The sequence below is a fragment of the Drosophila montana genome, unplaced genomic scaffold (assembly GCF_035044405.1).
Source record: "Drosophila montana isolate Dmon_TW-CO22-7 unplaced genomic scaffold, ASM3504440v1 contig_3468_1, whole genome shotgun sequence".
Taxonomy (NCBI): Eukaryota; Metazoa; Arthropoda; class Insecta; order Diptera; family Drosophilidae; genus Drosophila; species Drosophila montana.
The window spans coordinates 115,923-129,588 of NW_026998349.1; the positions used below are offsets into that span (position 1 = coordinate 115,923).

A 13,666-nucleotide genomic window follows, 5' to 3' on the forward strand; every position below is an offset into this window, starting at 1 on the left:
AAGGACAACATTAAAAGATTAGAAACAACAAAAACGATGGAACAAATAACCAAAGCCATTAGAAGTAATGAGAAAAGCCGCAGCTAAGAAATCAAGTTCATGGTTAAATCGTAAAGAACTGAAAAAAAAACTGGAAAATAAATATTAAATCCAAAACGAACCCGACAACGATGCCGGCCTGGGCGTTATGCATGGCTTGACACTAGCATGGGTAGGTGGAGGATTGGCATTGACAGTGGAGCACGCATATGAATTGGGCAATTGTGGTGCGGGTTTGGCGGGCACATTGGGCGGCTGAGGTGGCGCTGCTGCTGCTGCTGACGACGATGATGATGCAGATAATGATGATGATGATGATGATAATGGCAATGACAATTTGGATCCAGGTGAGGTTGTTGATGATAATGTTGATGTTGCTGTTGCTGTGTTGGGCGTTTTGTATGGCGCATGATTAGATGTTGCTGCTGTTTGGTTTGGCATTCTATGATTGGATGCGGATGCAATAACGGCAGGTATATTAGTGACATTACAGTTTGCTGTTGTTGTTGTTTGGGGCGACTGTGGTGAGTGTGCTTGTTGTTGCTGCTGCTGCTGCAATTGCTGCTGCACTTTTAGTTTCTGCTTGCGTATTTTGGCATCTAAGTCAGCCTTAAAGTCAAACTTTCTGGGTATCACTGGCTTGCTGCTGTTGCTGCTGCTGTTGCCCGGCTCAGGCACGGGCCCATTGTATATGCTGAGGCTAATCGGCTTCGGCGGCAGCTTGCGCCGCACCGCACCAGCAACTGTTGCTGTTGCATCGCTCGCTAATTGCTGCTGCACTGGCTGCACTGGCTGCTGCTGCTGTTCTGGACTAACCCTAAGCTTTTCCGTACCTCTGTGCGGACTGGCGCGTCCGAGCAGCTGTAGCTGCTGCTCGCTGGAGGCGCGAAACGAGGAGAGTCGCTGCTTGGCGGGCGCCACAGTTGCCGTTGCCATTGCCGCAGGTGGCTTCTGTGCTCCCGCCGAGCTGCCATCGTCGTCGGGCGATTCGGGCGAGGTTCCGGCCAGATTGTCCGGCAGCTGGTGCAGTTCACGCATCTCGTGCAGCTGCAGCTGCTGCGGATCTTTGGTGCGCAACAGCACAATTTCCGAATTCTGTTTAACGAACTCAATGTCCGGCGTATTGGGTATCTGATGGTCGTAGATGACAACCACAGCGCTGCCGTCATCGCTGCACGTGTCCACATAGGCGTGCCGCGGCTGGCCCATGCACACGCTATCCGAGGCCGAGGTCAGCGAGACGCTGTCGCTGGCATATTGCTGGCTGCGACCATTCTCCGGCTGTTCCTCTCGATTGGCAAAGTGCACAAATGTCGGATTCTCATAGCCGCCGGCCAATATGCCGCCGGTCAGCGAACTCGTCTCGCTCACATAACAGCGACTCAGCTCCGAATCGCTGGCATTCAATTGCCGATGCCGCCGTTGCCCATCGATGCCGCCCAGCTCCTCGGATGTGGTGTCCGAGATGTCTGTGCCGCAGCCGCTCGAATTTGTTTGATTGCTGATCGCACAGCAATCGATGTTGTTGCTGTTGCTGGGCAACAACAGCAGATCGTTGCTGTTGTTGTTCTCGTTGCTGCTGTTGCTGCTGCTCGAGCCGCTGTTGTTGCTGTTGTTATTGTTGCTGTTGTTGCTTCTGTTGTTGTTGTTGTTGCTGCTGTTGTTGCTGTTGATGTTGCTGCTGTGCTGCTTGCCCTTGCCCTCATCGATCTCACGTTGAAAGGAGTCTAATTCGCCAATTAAATTATTTAATGCTTGTATCGAATCTTCGAAAGATTTGTCTAAATATTCAATTTGTTCAGGTTGTTGTTGGAGTCGTTGTGGTGGTTGTTGTTGTTGTTGTTGTGTGGTGCAATATTTTTTTTACAAGTGTACAAAAAAAAAACGCGAATTTTAACGAGTGTTTTTTTTTTGGTGCGTGTGTGTGTGTGTGTGTGTGTAGGAGACACAGCAAAAACAAAAGAGAAATTGGGGAAAAAACAAAAACAGAAAAAGAAAACATTTTAAATATGTTAAATCAAGAAACTCTTAAATAAACAAGGGCGCGGGCAAAAAGGGGGACGGGACTTAAACAAGTATTGGGCATAGATTCGGGATTCGGATTTCAGAACTGCTTGAACTAGAGCATCGCATCGAGTCAATTGAAGTGCGTTTCGAATACTCGATCAACTATTTGCAACTCGAACTTGTTCGAAACTCGTTTCGGTTCGAGTCGGTTGTGTTCGAGCTCAAACATGTTTGAACTCAAACATGTTCGAGTCTGTTGGTTTTCGGTTTAATCGATTGAGTATTCGACTTTAATGCAAATCAATCAACCAATGCAGGGCTCTAGCTTCAACTGTGAGCTGTGTGTGTATGCGTGTGTGTGTGCAGCGGCTGTGACTTACCCATTTCCTGTTGCTCCACCGCGCGCAGCTCCTCGGAACGTCGGCCACTTGAGGCAGCTGACGGCACAGGCACAGGCACAGGCGCTGGTGCAGCGGCAGCGGCTGCCTGCTTCTCAAACATGGAGGCCTTCTGCAGAACCGAGGCACGCGAACGTTCATCGGTATCGCCAGAATCATGGACATCATGGACAACATCGACAACAGCTGCAGCTGGCGGCGATGGTTCGGTGATCTTGAGCACTTCGCTGGCGGAGGCGGGCGGCGTCGGTGAGCTGATCTGATAGACAAAGCCGAGGCCGCTGGCAATGCTGCCGTTGCTGGGTGTACCTGCGGCAGTGGACGTGGGTGAGTTGGTTAACAGTGGTGAATAGTGATTCTGTGGCGTTGAACAGCCGCTGGATGGTGTTGTGGTGCTTGTATTGGTATTAGTGTGACCACCACCAGCTGTGCCCACAAGCGAGGCAGCAACAGCCGAGTCAATGGATGGATGCGAGTGCAACGAGGAGGCCGTGTTCGAGGACACCGACGAGGATATGGAATGGGATCGTGTGCCTAGTCCAGTTGGCTGATGATTCATGATCTGCGATTGATGCTGCAACAGTTGCTGCTGTAGCGAGCCAGTCGACGAGTCATTCGAGTGCTGCGAACATATCGAATCGATGCTGCTCTGTTGCTGCAGCAAAGGTGTTGCTGCCTTTTGTTGCTGCTGCTGCTGTGATTGCTGCTGTGATTGCTGTTGCTGCTGCTGGTTGGTTAGTTTCATAGCCGCCAGTTCGGACATATTAACATAGGTGGGCGTGGTTTGTTGCTGCTGTTGCTGCTGCTGCTGTGCATGATGTGCGGCGGACAGCTCTGTGTGACATTAACATGAACGTTGGACAAAGCATGCGCATGGTGTTTGGTGTTGGGAGAGAGAGCAGCACAGTAACAAGTACATGGATTGATTAGTAAAAACGCAATGGATTAGGCATTAAGGCGTTCACACAAGGACACAACATAAAACGAATAAATTAAATATAGTTGCCTTCGGCGTGCCGAAGATTAAATACCCATGCAGACAATTGTGATATTATTATTACTAAGCTTGCGAAATGCGTGTTCGAATACTCGATCAACTATTTACGTCGAACGAGTCAGCACTGAAAATGTTTGACTCGAACTGTTCGACCATTTCGGTTGTATTCGAACTCAAACGGGGTTCGATCTCTAGATTTTGTGCTTGGTGTTGACTTTTTAGTTGACTATTCAAATTAACAATTGCCCAAATGATTGGATCGCTTAGATAACTCATTTAGCGAGAACAACTACGGATCTCTATATTCTATAGCTTTATAAATAGAAACAGACAAACATACGGACATGGCTGTATGGAAGATTTCTTAATACATATACACAATCAATTGTCGCAAATCTCATCAGCTAGGGTATTAAAAGAAGTAGTGCAAATTGTAATTCCCCTTCGCGTACCTTTCGTGATATGAGCCGGAATCGGTGAGGGGCACTGGCGCTGCAGCAAATTCTGTCCACTGTTCTGGCGATGATTGCTCTGCGCCGACAGCGGGCGTTCCAGCGACGAGCAGCGCTGCAAATGTTGAACGAAAGGGGCATTAGCAAGGATCTATATATACATGAGACTATCAAAGATGAGGCGTTTAGAGACGGTAACTGTTGGTGAGCGGTTGAGCGCGGGCAGGGATTAGCGCATGCAAATGAGAGCGCAATGGTTGTCTACTCTCTGCTGCCACTTACCACATGTGCCGGCTTCTATATAGAGTTGTGCCACGCCAAACGATAACAAGAAACAACTTAAAGACTAGAGATTCGACAAAAGGAAACCTTTCAGCCAATACTTACAACTGGCAACGGCGGACGACTAAGCGAGGCGGCTGGCGATTTCTGTGGAGCCGGCGTGGTCTGGCCCGAGGCGGAGGAGCTGCTGTTGGGCACAGCGGGAGCAGTAGGAGCAGCGGGAGCAGGAGCTATGAGGCTGCCGCTGCTGCTGGACTCGTGTATGGTCTCGGGATTCTGGAACGTGTAAACAGTTAGCGGCGGACGCTGATGGCCCTTCTCGTAGGTTGTGGAAATCGTGTGCGGACGATCGGCAGTCGGCGGCAGCGTGTCCACAACGTCCTGGGAATGTGGCGGCCAAGTGGAGACGGCGTGCGTCTGATTTGTCGCAGTCGACGCCTATGCAAAATAGTCGCAATTAGTAAGTCAAATGTCGAACAGTTAAAAACAAAATCACATTAAGTAAACTGAATTAAATTAAATTAAATAAAATGAAAACCTGTGTTGTTAGCGCTGGCGATGAGCAAAAGCCACTATCACTGGATTCACCAGGTTTCAAGCGAATTGCGGGCGTTACAAACTAAAAAACAAAAAAAAAAAATAAAGAACACAAATGACAAAAATGATGAGAACCCAAAGTAAACACAATGACAACAGGCGACAGGCATACAAAAATATATATAATTACAAATTTATAAATTTAAACAATTGGTCACTCGATTTGTTAATTTGAGCACAGCTTTAAATGCGCGACAAAATTATTATTAATTCATTGAGATTTGAATGAGATATTTGAGAGAAAGGCTCTTAATATAATTGCTAACAATTAGTTACAGATTAGCTAATCACAATTAAGTTAGCGACATGCTTTGATAATGCGCAAGATTAATTAAGATATCTGACACTGAGTTTAACAAACAAAATTGTTTCGCAATTATGAAAGTTACAATAATAAACTAAGAGTACGCTGTGTATATAAACATTAAAGAGCGCTGGTTCAAATCCTCAAATCAACTTGTTAGTTATATATATATATATATATATATATATGTCCTCTACTTTAAATAACAATTGATATATACATAATAATTATATACAATCAATTGCTATCAATTTTTAAGAGCTCCGAAATAAAGTGACCAATTGTTTAGAAGCCAATTTTGTTGCATAGTGTAGTCGTTCGAGCGGTTTCGCACCTGCGACAGCGAGCGCTGATAGTGATGATGACCCGGCGAGTTGCTGGAGCCGCTGCTGTTCATGCTGCTGATGGAGCAGACGGAGCTCTTGCGTGAGCCCAGCGAATTGGAGCAGCCGCCACCCTGGGAGCCAGATCCGCCGCCGGGTGACTCGGGATATAGATTAATGCTGGCCTTGGCGTCGTGTATGAGCTCCTCCGAGGCCTGCGGCAGCACGCTCGGCTCCTTGGTGACCAGTGCAATGGACTCCATGGCCTCCTAAAAACGGGCACAAGTGTTAAAAAGTTGGCATAGACTCTTAACGGATTTCGCACTCACCTGCAGATGGCCCAGCTCGGAGATGACCTCGCACTCCTCGTGCACCACCGGCTGCAGCATGTGCACAAAGCTGCAGAAGCGCAGCCGTTCCTCGACCATGGCGGCACGCAGCGATTTCTTCTCCACCTCCTCGAGCTCGGCGCGACGCAGCGTCACATCCTGCATGTGCGAGTCCATCAACGATTGCAGGCTGTTGTCGGTTTGGCCCTTGCGGGCCTTCTTCTGCAGCCGCAACGTGTCGCTGGAGCGCTTTTTAAGCTCGCTGCGGCAACGCTTGTACTCTTTGGCATGATCCTTGTCAATGGTGGCCACCGTGCGTTTCCAGTCCTCGATCTTATCCTGCAGCGGCTGCACCAAACAATCCATAATGGCGCTCGTGAACGTCTTCAAGCGCGTCTCGACCGCCTTGTGGCGCAGACAGACGCGCGTCAAAGCGGTGCCAATCTCCTTCGATGCACCTGTACAGTGGCAGAAAGAGAGGAGACACGTTCAATTACATGATGAGCTGAGCTTAACTGAGCTGAGCGGAAATGTTAGTTATTGTAGCTGTCGTGTCCATTCCCATTCCCATACCGATTACCCATTTGGCTGTCTGGCTGTCTGGGGCGTTGCATGCCGCACGGCATTCGGCGGAGAAGTCGGTCAACAACCGGTCTCGTGTGTGTGCCCATTATGCCAGCTACTGCTACGCTTTCGGCAGGCAGGCAGGCAGGCAGCTGCCTATCAGCTGCGTCTGACATGAGCATCTGGCCAATAATCTATGCACGCTCCTCCAACTATTCTTCAAGCTGTGCCAAATTTAATTATCGCAGCCAAAGATGTCGGTCTATGCCCCATTATCCTATTGATTTCTGCTCGCTTTCCCATTAGCCCAAGTCCAAGTACTCCATCAAAATGAAACTAAGGCAAACTCATAAGGCATTTTATGGACGCTCCCAAATCCAAGTTAATTGAATCAAGAGCATAAATCGCGGCTGACCGACTAACAGATACCCAACTCGTCCTGATTCACAATTTATATATACAGAAGAGTTTGTCCTGACTGACTGATTGACGGCAGGTCGCTGGTTCAGATCCAGTTGAAATTTAGGCTTATTATATTTTTCAACTATTTTGTTATTGCAATAACAAATGTACTCTGCCTGCGCGACTAGTATATATCCCACATATACATATACATAGGGTATACAAAAGATACCAAATAAAATAAATTTGATGCCAGAATCGCCTCCCACTCAGCAATCCCGTCAAGTCAACCACCCCCGCAGTGCATATTATTGAGTTTCACCCTCGTGTGATGGCCGCCTCTTTTTTTTTTTGTCTGGGTGCCATTAAGTCCGCAAAGGACAATTGACACTTGTCCTGGCTGTGCTTGACCGGGCACAGACGAACCCAATAGGCAGCGTACTTAGCCAAGTAACCACTAAAACTAATGAAACCATTTAGCAAGTGCTAAGTACACCTTCAGACACCCAAAAGGGTGGCCAATGCGGAGTCCTCTTTTCATGGCTGGACGGATGGATAGATGTGTGGGTGGTTGGGTACGACGGGGCGTATGAGGCTACATGTGCATGTTGGACATGCAGGAGGGAAAGTGCAAGCCGACTGGATCAATATATGCAAATGAGGCAAGAGATACACAGTGGGGATAAGGGAGAGAAAGAGAGAGAGAAAGAGAGCGAGAGAGAGTGAAGGCAGACAAGAGATATATAATGAATCGCATTGGGAATTGCGAGCAAAAATATGCATATTTAATATAATTTTGAATGCATATTGTATTCAACTACAATTACGCTACAATTCACAAACAGTTCAATCAAGAGATTTTATCATATAATTAAATCTTCAATATAATTATGAGAAATATAAAAATTCAAATATTTATTATAACTATTGAAAAGAATTCATTACAAAAGCAATGCGAACGAGCACAGCAAGAAAAGCGTGGAAAAAACGCTGGAAAAGGGGAATAATAAATGTACTACAGTGGACACTCGTAGGCATGAACTTTTGGAAACTAGAATTGCGCTTAGGCTAGGATTGGGCAGCATAAATATTTGATTTGAGGCACAGAGCAAAAACACAAATCCAAAATGTTTACAAATGAGATTGAGATCTAAAATACTTAACGAGCGCTCACTGTACTTACTTAGAGATAAGAGAGCACTTATTTGTTTTCTGAGGGAGTTGGGGAAATAACAAAACCCTTGTAATAAGATTCTCAGCTCTTTACACAAACTGTCCCATCTTATCTTATAAAGAAAATAAATTTCTAAAGTTTTATATCAATTAATTAATTAAATGTTCTTATTTCCCTAAAAATTCCTTCTCCCTATCGCCAAAAGTGAGCGATAGATGGCGCTGCTTGTTCTATACATATAAAAAGCCACCCCGGAAAAGCCATTTCAGTTGAGTATTGCGATTCCGATTATCATCGCAACTAACTGTAACTAACGAAATGTCAACTTCAACTACTTGAATGCCATCTAAATACATGTTGTCTGTGGTCTTTGATCTCAGTTCAAGTTGCCTGTTCTATTACTGCCCACAGTAAAGACAGAGCAGAGTGTAGCAGTAGTAGAAATCAAAGCAAATATCCAAGTGGCTGTCGCTTCCCGTTCCCGATTGCTGTCGTTGTTGTTGTGGCCGCCCAGGTGAGCAGCATTGCATAATCAGAGCTCGGAGCGTGAAGCGCCCATCGAGAGGCAGCCAATAAATAAATACAAAAATAGCAAAACTGAAAATGCGTGAGCACCGGCCAGACCCAAAGCAGACCCCAAGTACAGAGGAATACCAGAACGGGCGTGAAATCAGATCGATGACCGACGTTGACGTCGTTGTCGCCGTCGACTCTCGCCAATACGCATAAATAATAGATGGAAGTACTCAATGTACCCAATGTACCTAATGTACATATCGGGGGCCAGCCAAAGAGATCGTTGGGCTGGGTTAGGCGCGGGGCAAACCAAAATTATGGGCATTTATGGTCAGGTTTTTATGTTTACGACTTTTGAACTTACCTCTGGAATTGGTGGCCGCATCGGCGATCTTTTGGAAGGCATCCAAATAGGCGGCAATTGCCTGAATCGCAGCGCTAAAAACATAGAAGAAAAGCAAACAAAGCCACACACAGATTATATAGATGTAACAACTGAGAGTGCCTAGGTCAACGACTAGCAAATACCCTGTAAACGGATTTATACGGGAAAAATGCATTTTTAATAACTTATGTGATTTTTGCCCGTAGATTGTTTTTAATTGACCAAAAATCAAGGCTTCTATAATCTGTAATACACTAAACTGAAAATCGATATTTATCGATAGGTCTAACTATATTTATCGATACAATCAACCGATATTTATCGATATTATGCACATAGTTATCGATAATTTGTAATTAAACTTGATCAGCCTATGATAGATATACTATAACTAAAAAATCGATATTTATCGATACAATCAATCGATACTTATCGATGTTATGCACATAGTTATCGATGATTTGTAATTAAACTTGATCAGCCTATGATAGATATACTATAACTAAAATCGATATTTATCGATACAATCAATCGATACTTATCGATGTTAGGGACATAATTATCGATCATTTGCAGTAAAACTTAATCAAGTCCAAATTATTGCCGTATCCATTAGCACAAATTAGCTACTTCTGTCCGTCACATTCACATGCTCAACTACAATATACCCCTTTTGACTCAGTTGCAATAAATTCTAGGGTATACAAAGAGAAAAACATGCAAAAGTAATGGCTGAAAAGATGCCATTGATTATAGTGCGGCAGCTACAAATCTAATAAACTTTGCAACAAACTTTATTGGCCGTGGGCGACATTTCAATTGAAAATGGCAGAGGCAGGCAGGCCAGACGACAGTCGGACAGACAGACAGACAGACAGTCGGACGGACAGACAGTCCAAAGAGCGACTGCACCCAAGCAGCTGATGAAGATGAAGCTGAAGATGCTGGGCCGGTCGTGTCGGATCTGGTCTGGCCAGGGACTTGGTCGGGCAACGGTGCGTATGTGTGTCAAGCGCATTGGGCAAAGCACTTGGCGCAGAATTTCTTTTAGCGCTGCCAAAGACAACAGACTCTTGAGCATGATTAATGCAAGTTGTATGCTATATACATAAGCTAAATATGTTTATATAGTATTGCATATGCCAGACACTGCCCCGCTGGCGTCACAAATTGGGGCCAAGTCTGAGCGTTAAAGAAAACACAAAGCAAAACTATAAACAAAACGCGAAACCAGGCAAATGGCCAAAAAAAATATAAAAAATAGAAGCAAAAAAACAGATAATCATAGACTGTGAGAGGAAATGCCTGGCATAAAAACCCAAACAATTTACGAGTACTTTCAAATAGTTCAAAATTTTGTTTATGCATACGATTTGTTATTTGTTTGTATTCTACTTCTTTCGCCTTTTCGCCGTGTTTGCAAAGTTTCGCAATCGTTTCACATGTGGAAATTGGTTTTTAACCTGACCCCCCACAAATTTCCTCGGGCAACTTACCGCAGGCACGTGTGCAGCTTACTCGCCTTGGCCACAAAGTCCTCCCACAGCGGCGATGTGTTCTGCAAAGAAAAAAAGGGATAAAATATATAAGGTTAAAAAAATATTGAACTAAATCGAGTTGGGATTTGTATTTAAACAGCCAGAGGCTACAGAATTCAATTGAAGCTCGGCAAAAATGCCTTTTAGTATGCAATAAACAGCTGATCAAAGGCAAATGACTCTTTTTTTTTTATTGGACAACCCAAATATCGACTTCAAATGAAAGCCAAATCACACACACGGACAGGCACACACATACATGACAAATTGTGCGTACGTGTGGGTCAACCGTAAATAGAAAAAGGTTGCCAGCAAAGTTTACCACGGCTAGCCGACTATTAGATACCTTGCATACATAAAGCAACTCTTTCTGGTATTTATTATTAAAATTTATATATGCAATTAAAGAAACTATAATAACAAATTTGGCGTAGCTAACTCTTATGCTCTACGAGCTATGCTTAAAAAACCAAGTCAGTAAATCGATATTTATCGATATTTATCGATATTATGAAAATAGGAGAAGATATCGAAACAAAAGGAAGAATTCGTACTGCGTATCTTAAAGGAAAATATGTCTATATATCAAATTTCAAGGCTTTAGCTAATACGGAAAGTCAAGCATACAGAACTAGCTAGCTTATTGTCCTGATCAGGAATACATATATACTTTATAAGGCTGGAAATGCTTCTTACTTCCACCCGTTACACACATTTGCACACAAACAATATACCCTTTTGTCCCCTTTAAATGGGCGCAGGGTATAAAAAAAGGCAACTGGCTACAACAAGAGGAATTTGTTTGGAATAATACAATATGTTTTATAGGCTCAAATTTGATTGGCCATGTAATATGTCAACTATCTAACAATTTGGCTCAAATTATAAGTTAATTCAATCAGATTATCATTTGCAACTTTGATAAAGTTAAAGTCAACAAAAATGTTGCCGCATGAGTACATTTACAAGATTAAAGACATTTCCCTAATATTTTTTATCCCGCTACGAAATTTTCTCAACGTGGCTTGGCAAACTTTGCGGCTTTTTTTTTGCTGCTGCTGCCAATTAGCTTGAAAATTTTCTGGATGCGAATTTGGTTTTGTGAAAAGTTTTGTGCATCAGCGAAAATACATTAAAAAGTTATTGACATGAAAAATGTTTGCATGTTCTTTTTTGTTTATCAAACTGCGACTAAAGTTCATGTTGTGTTTTAATCTGATTGCGACTTTTGTTGTCTGTGCATTTCATTAAATCTGATCAAAAATATGTTCGAGCCAACAATTTAACACAATAAAACTGATCAACTCAATTGGCTGCGTTTTGCGCTGTTATCAATCAGCGCAAAATTTAAATTAAAAACTCAATTGAAGCAAAGTTGCAAATAGCAAACGAATTGTTAAAAATATGTGAATTCTTTTTATCAGGAATTGACATAAAGTATCTATAGGATAGATAAAATTCTACTTGTATGCTTTATGAGAAACTAGATGGGAAATTTCGACATAGGTCAATATAGGATATATGAGGGTAACATTTTCACATGAATTTCGACCAAAAATAATGTTGCCAGATTTAGATGCCAAGTTGATTAAAAGGACAAACTATGAACAGAGTAGCTCTCTTATGAAAATCGGTTGAATTTTGACCGAGTTATGGGGTGGGAAATTTTGACCTATGTCTATGTAGGATATTTTAGGGTACCATTATCCCATGAATTTCGACCAAAAATAATGTTGCCAGTTTTAGATGCCAAGTTGATTAAAAGGCCAAACTATGAACAAAAAGCCAAACCTCGTGAAAATCTGATGAGATTTGGTCGAGTTATGGGGTTGGGAAATTTTGACCTATGTCTATATAGGATATATGAGGGTAACATTATCACATGAATTTCGACCAAAAATAATGTTGCCAGATTTAGATGCCAAGTTGATTAAAAGACCAAACTATGAACAGAGAGCTAAACCTTATTAAAATCGGTTGAGTTTTGACCGAGTTATGGGGTTGGGAAATTTCGACCTATGTCTATATCCTATATGAGGGTTCCTTTTTGTCATGAATTTCGACCAAAAATAATGCTGCCAGATTTAGATGCCAAGTTGATTAAAAGGCCAAACTATGAACAAAAAGCCAAACCTCGTGAAAATCGGATGAGATTTGGCCGAGTTATGGGTTTGGGAAATTTTGACCTATGTCTATATAGGATATATGAGGGTAACATTTTCACATGAATTTCGACCAAAAATAATGTTGCCAGATTTAGACGCCAAGTTGATTAAAAGACCAAACTATGAACAGAGAGCTAAACCTTATGAAAATCGGTTGAGTTTTGACCGAGTTATGGGGTTGGGAAATTTCGACCTATGTCTATATCCTATATGAGGGTTCCTTTTTGTCATGAATTTCGACCAAAAATAATGCTGCCAGATTTAGATGCCAAGTTGATTAAAAGGCCAAACTATGAACAAAAAGCCAAACCTTATGAAAATCGGTTGAGTTTTGACCGAGTTATGGGGCTGGGAAATTTCGACAAAGATCTATGTAGGATATTTAAGGGTATAATTTTCACATGAATTTTGACCAAAAATAATGCTGCCAGATTTAGATGCCAAGTTGATTAAAAGGCCAAACTATGAACAAAAAGCCAAACCTCGTGAAAATCTGATGAGATTTGGCCGAGTTATGGGGTTGGGAAATTTTGACCTGTCTATATAGGATATATGAGGGTAACATTTTCACATGAATTTCGACCAAAAATAATGTTGCCAGATTTAGATGCCAAGTTTATTAAAAGACCAAACTATGAACAGAGAGCTAAACCTTATGAAAATCGGTTGAGTTTTGACCGAGTTATGGGGTTGGGAAATTTCGACCTATGTCTATATCCTATATGATGGTTCCTTTTTGTCATGAATTTCGACCAAAAATAATGCTGCCAGATTTAGATGCCAAGTTGATTAAAAGGCCAAACTATGAACAAAAAACCAAACCTTATGAAAATCGGTTGAGTTTTGACCGAGTTATGGGGTTGGGAAATTTCGACCTATGTCTATATCCTTTTTGTCATGAATTTCGACCAAAAATAATGCTGCCAGATTTAGATGCCAAGTTGATTAAAAGGCCAAACTATGAACAAAAAGCCAAACCTCTTGAAAATCTGATGAGATTTGGCCGAGTTATGGGGTTGGGAAATTTTGACCTATGTCTATATCCTATATGAGGGTTCCTTTTTGTCATGAATTTCGACCAAAAATAATGCTGCCCGATTTAGATGCCAAGTTGATTAAAAGGCCAAACTATGAACAAAAAGCCAAACCTTATGAAAATCGGTTGAGTTTTGACCGAGTTATGGGGTTGGGAAA

General features: G+C 42.9%; 1 protein-coding gene across 11 annotated transcripts in view; it reads right to left on the bottom strand.

Annotated features, from left to right (window-relative positions):
- mim (missing-in-metastasis) overlaps window positions 1-13,666 on the bottom strand; it is a 53,842-nt gene that overhangs the window by 6,062 nt on the left and 34,114 nt on the right. For 5 of the 11 annotated variants that reach the window (XM_064691774.1, XM_064691773.1, XM_064691770.1 and 2 more), the window contains exons 3-11: window positions 10,266-10,327; window positions 8,749-8,822; window positions 5,729-6,186; window positions 5,411-5,668; window positions 4,714-4,794; window positions 4,281-4,613; window positions 3,894-4,008; window positions 2,427-3,278; window positions 162-1,820 (exon numbers count right to left, since the gene is read on the bottom strand). In XM_064691774.1, coding sequence (XP_064547844.1) covers window positions 162-1,820; window positions 2,427-3,278; window positions 3,894-4,008; window positions 4,281-4,613; window positions 4,714-4,794; window positions 5,411-5,668; window positions 5,729-6,186; window positions 8,749-8,822; window positions 10,266-10,327 — 3,892 coding nt within the window. The remainder of the gene's footprint in view (window positions 1-161; window positions 1,821-2,426; window positions 3,279-3,893; window positions 4,009-4,280; window positions 4,614-4,713; window positions 4,795-5,410; window positions 5,669-5,728; window positions 6,187-8,748; window positions 8,823-10,265; window positions 10,328-13,666) is intronic. The other 6 variants (XM_064691775.1, XM_064691776.1, XM_064691777.1 and 3 more) reach the window with 6 other exon arrangements.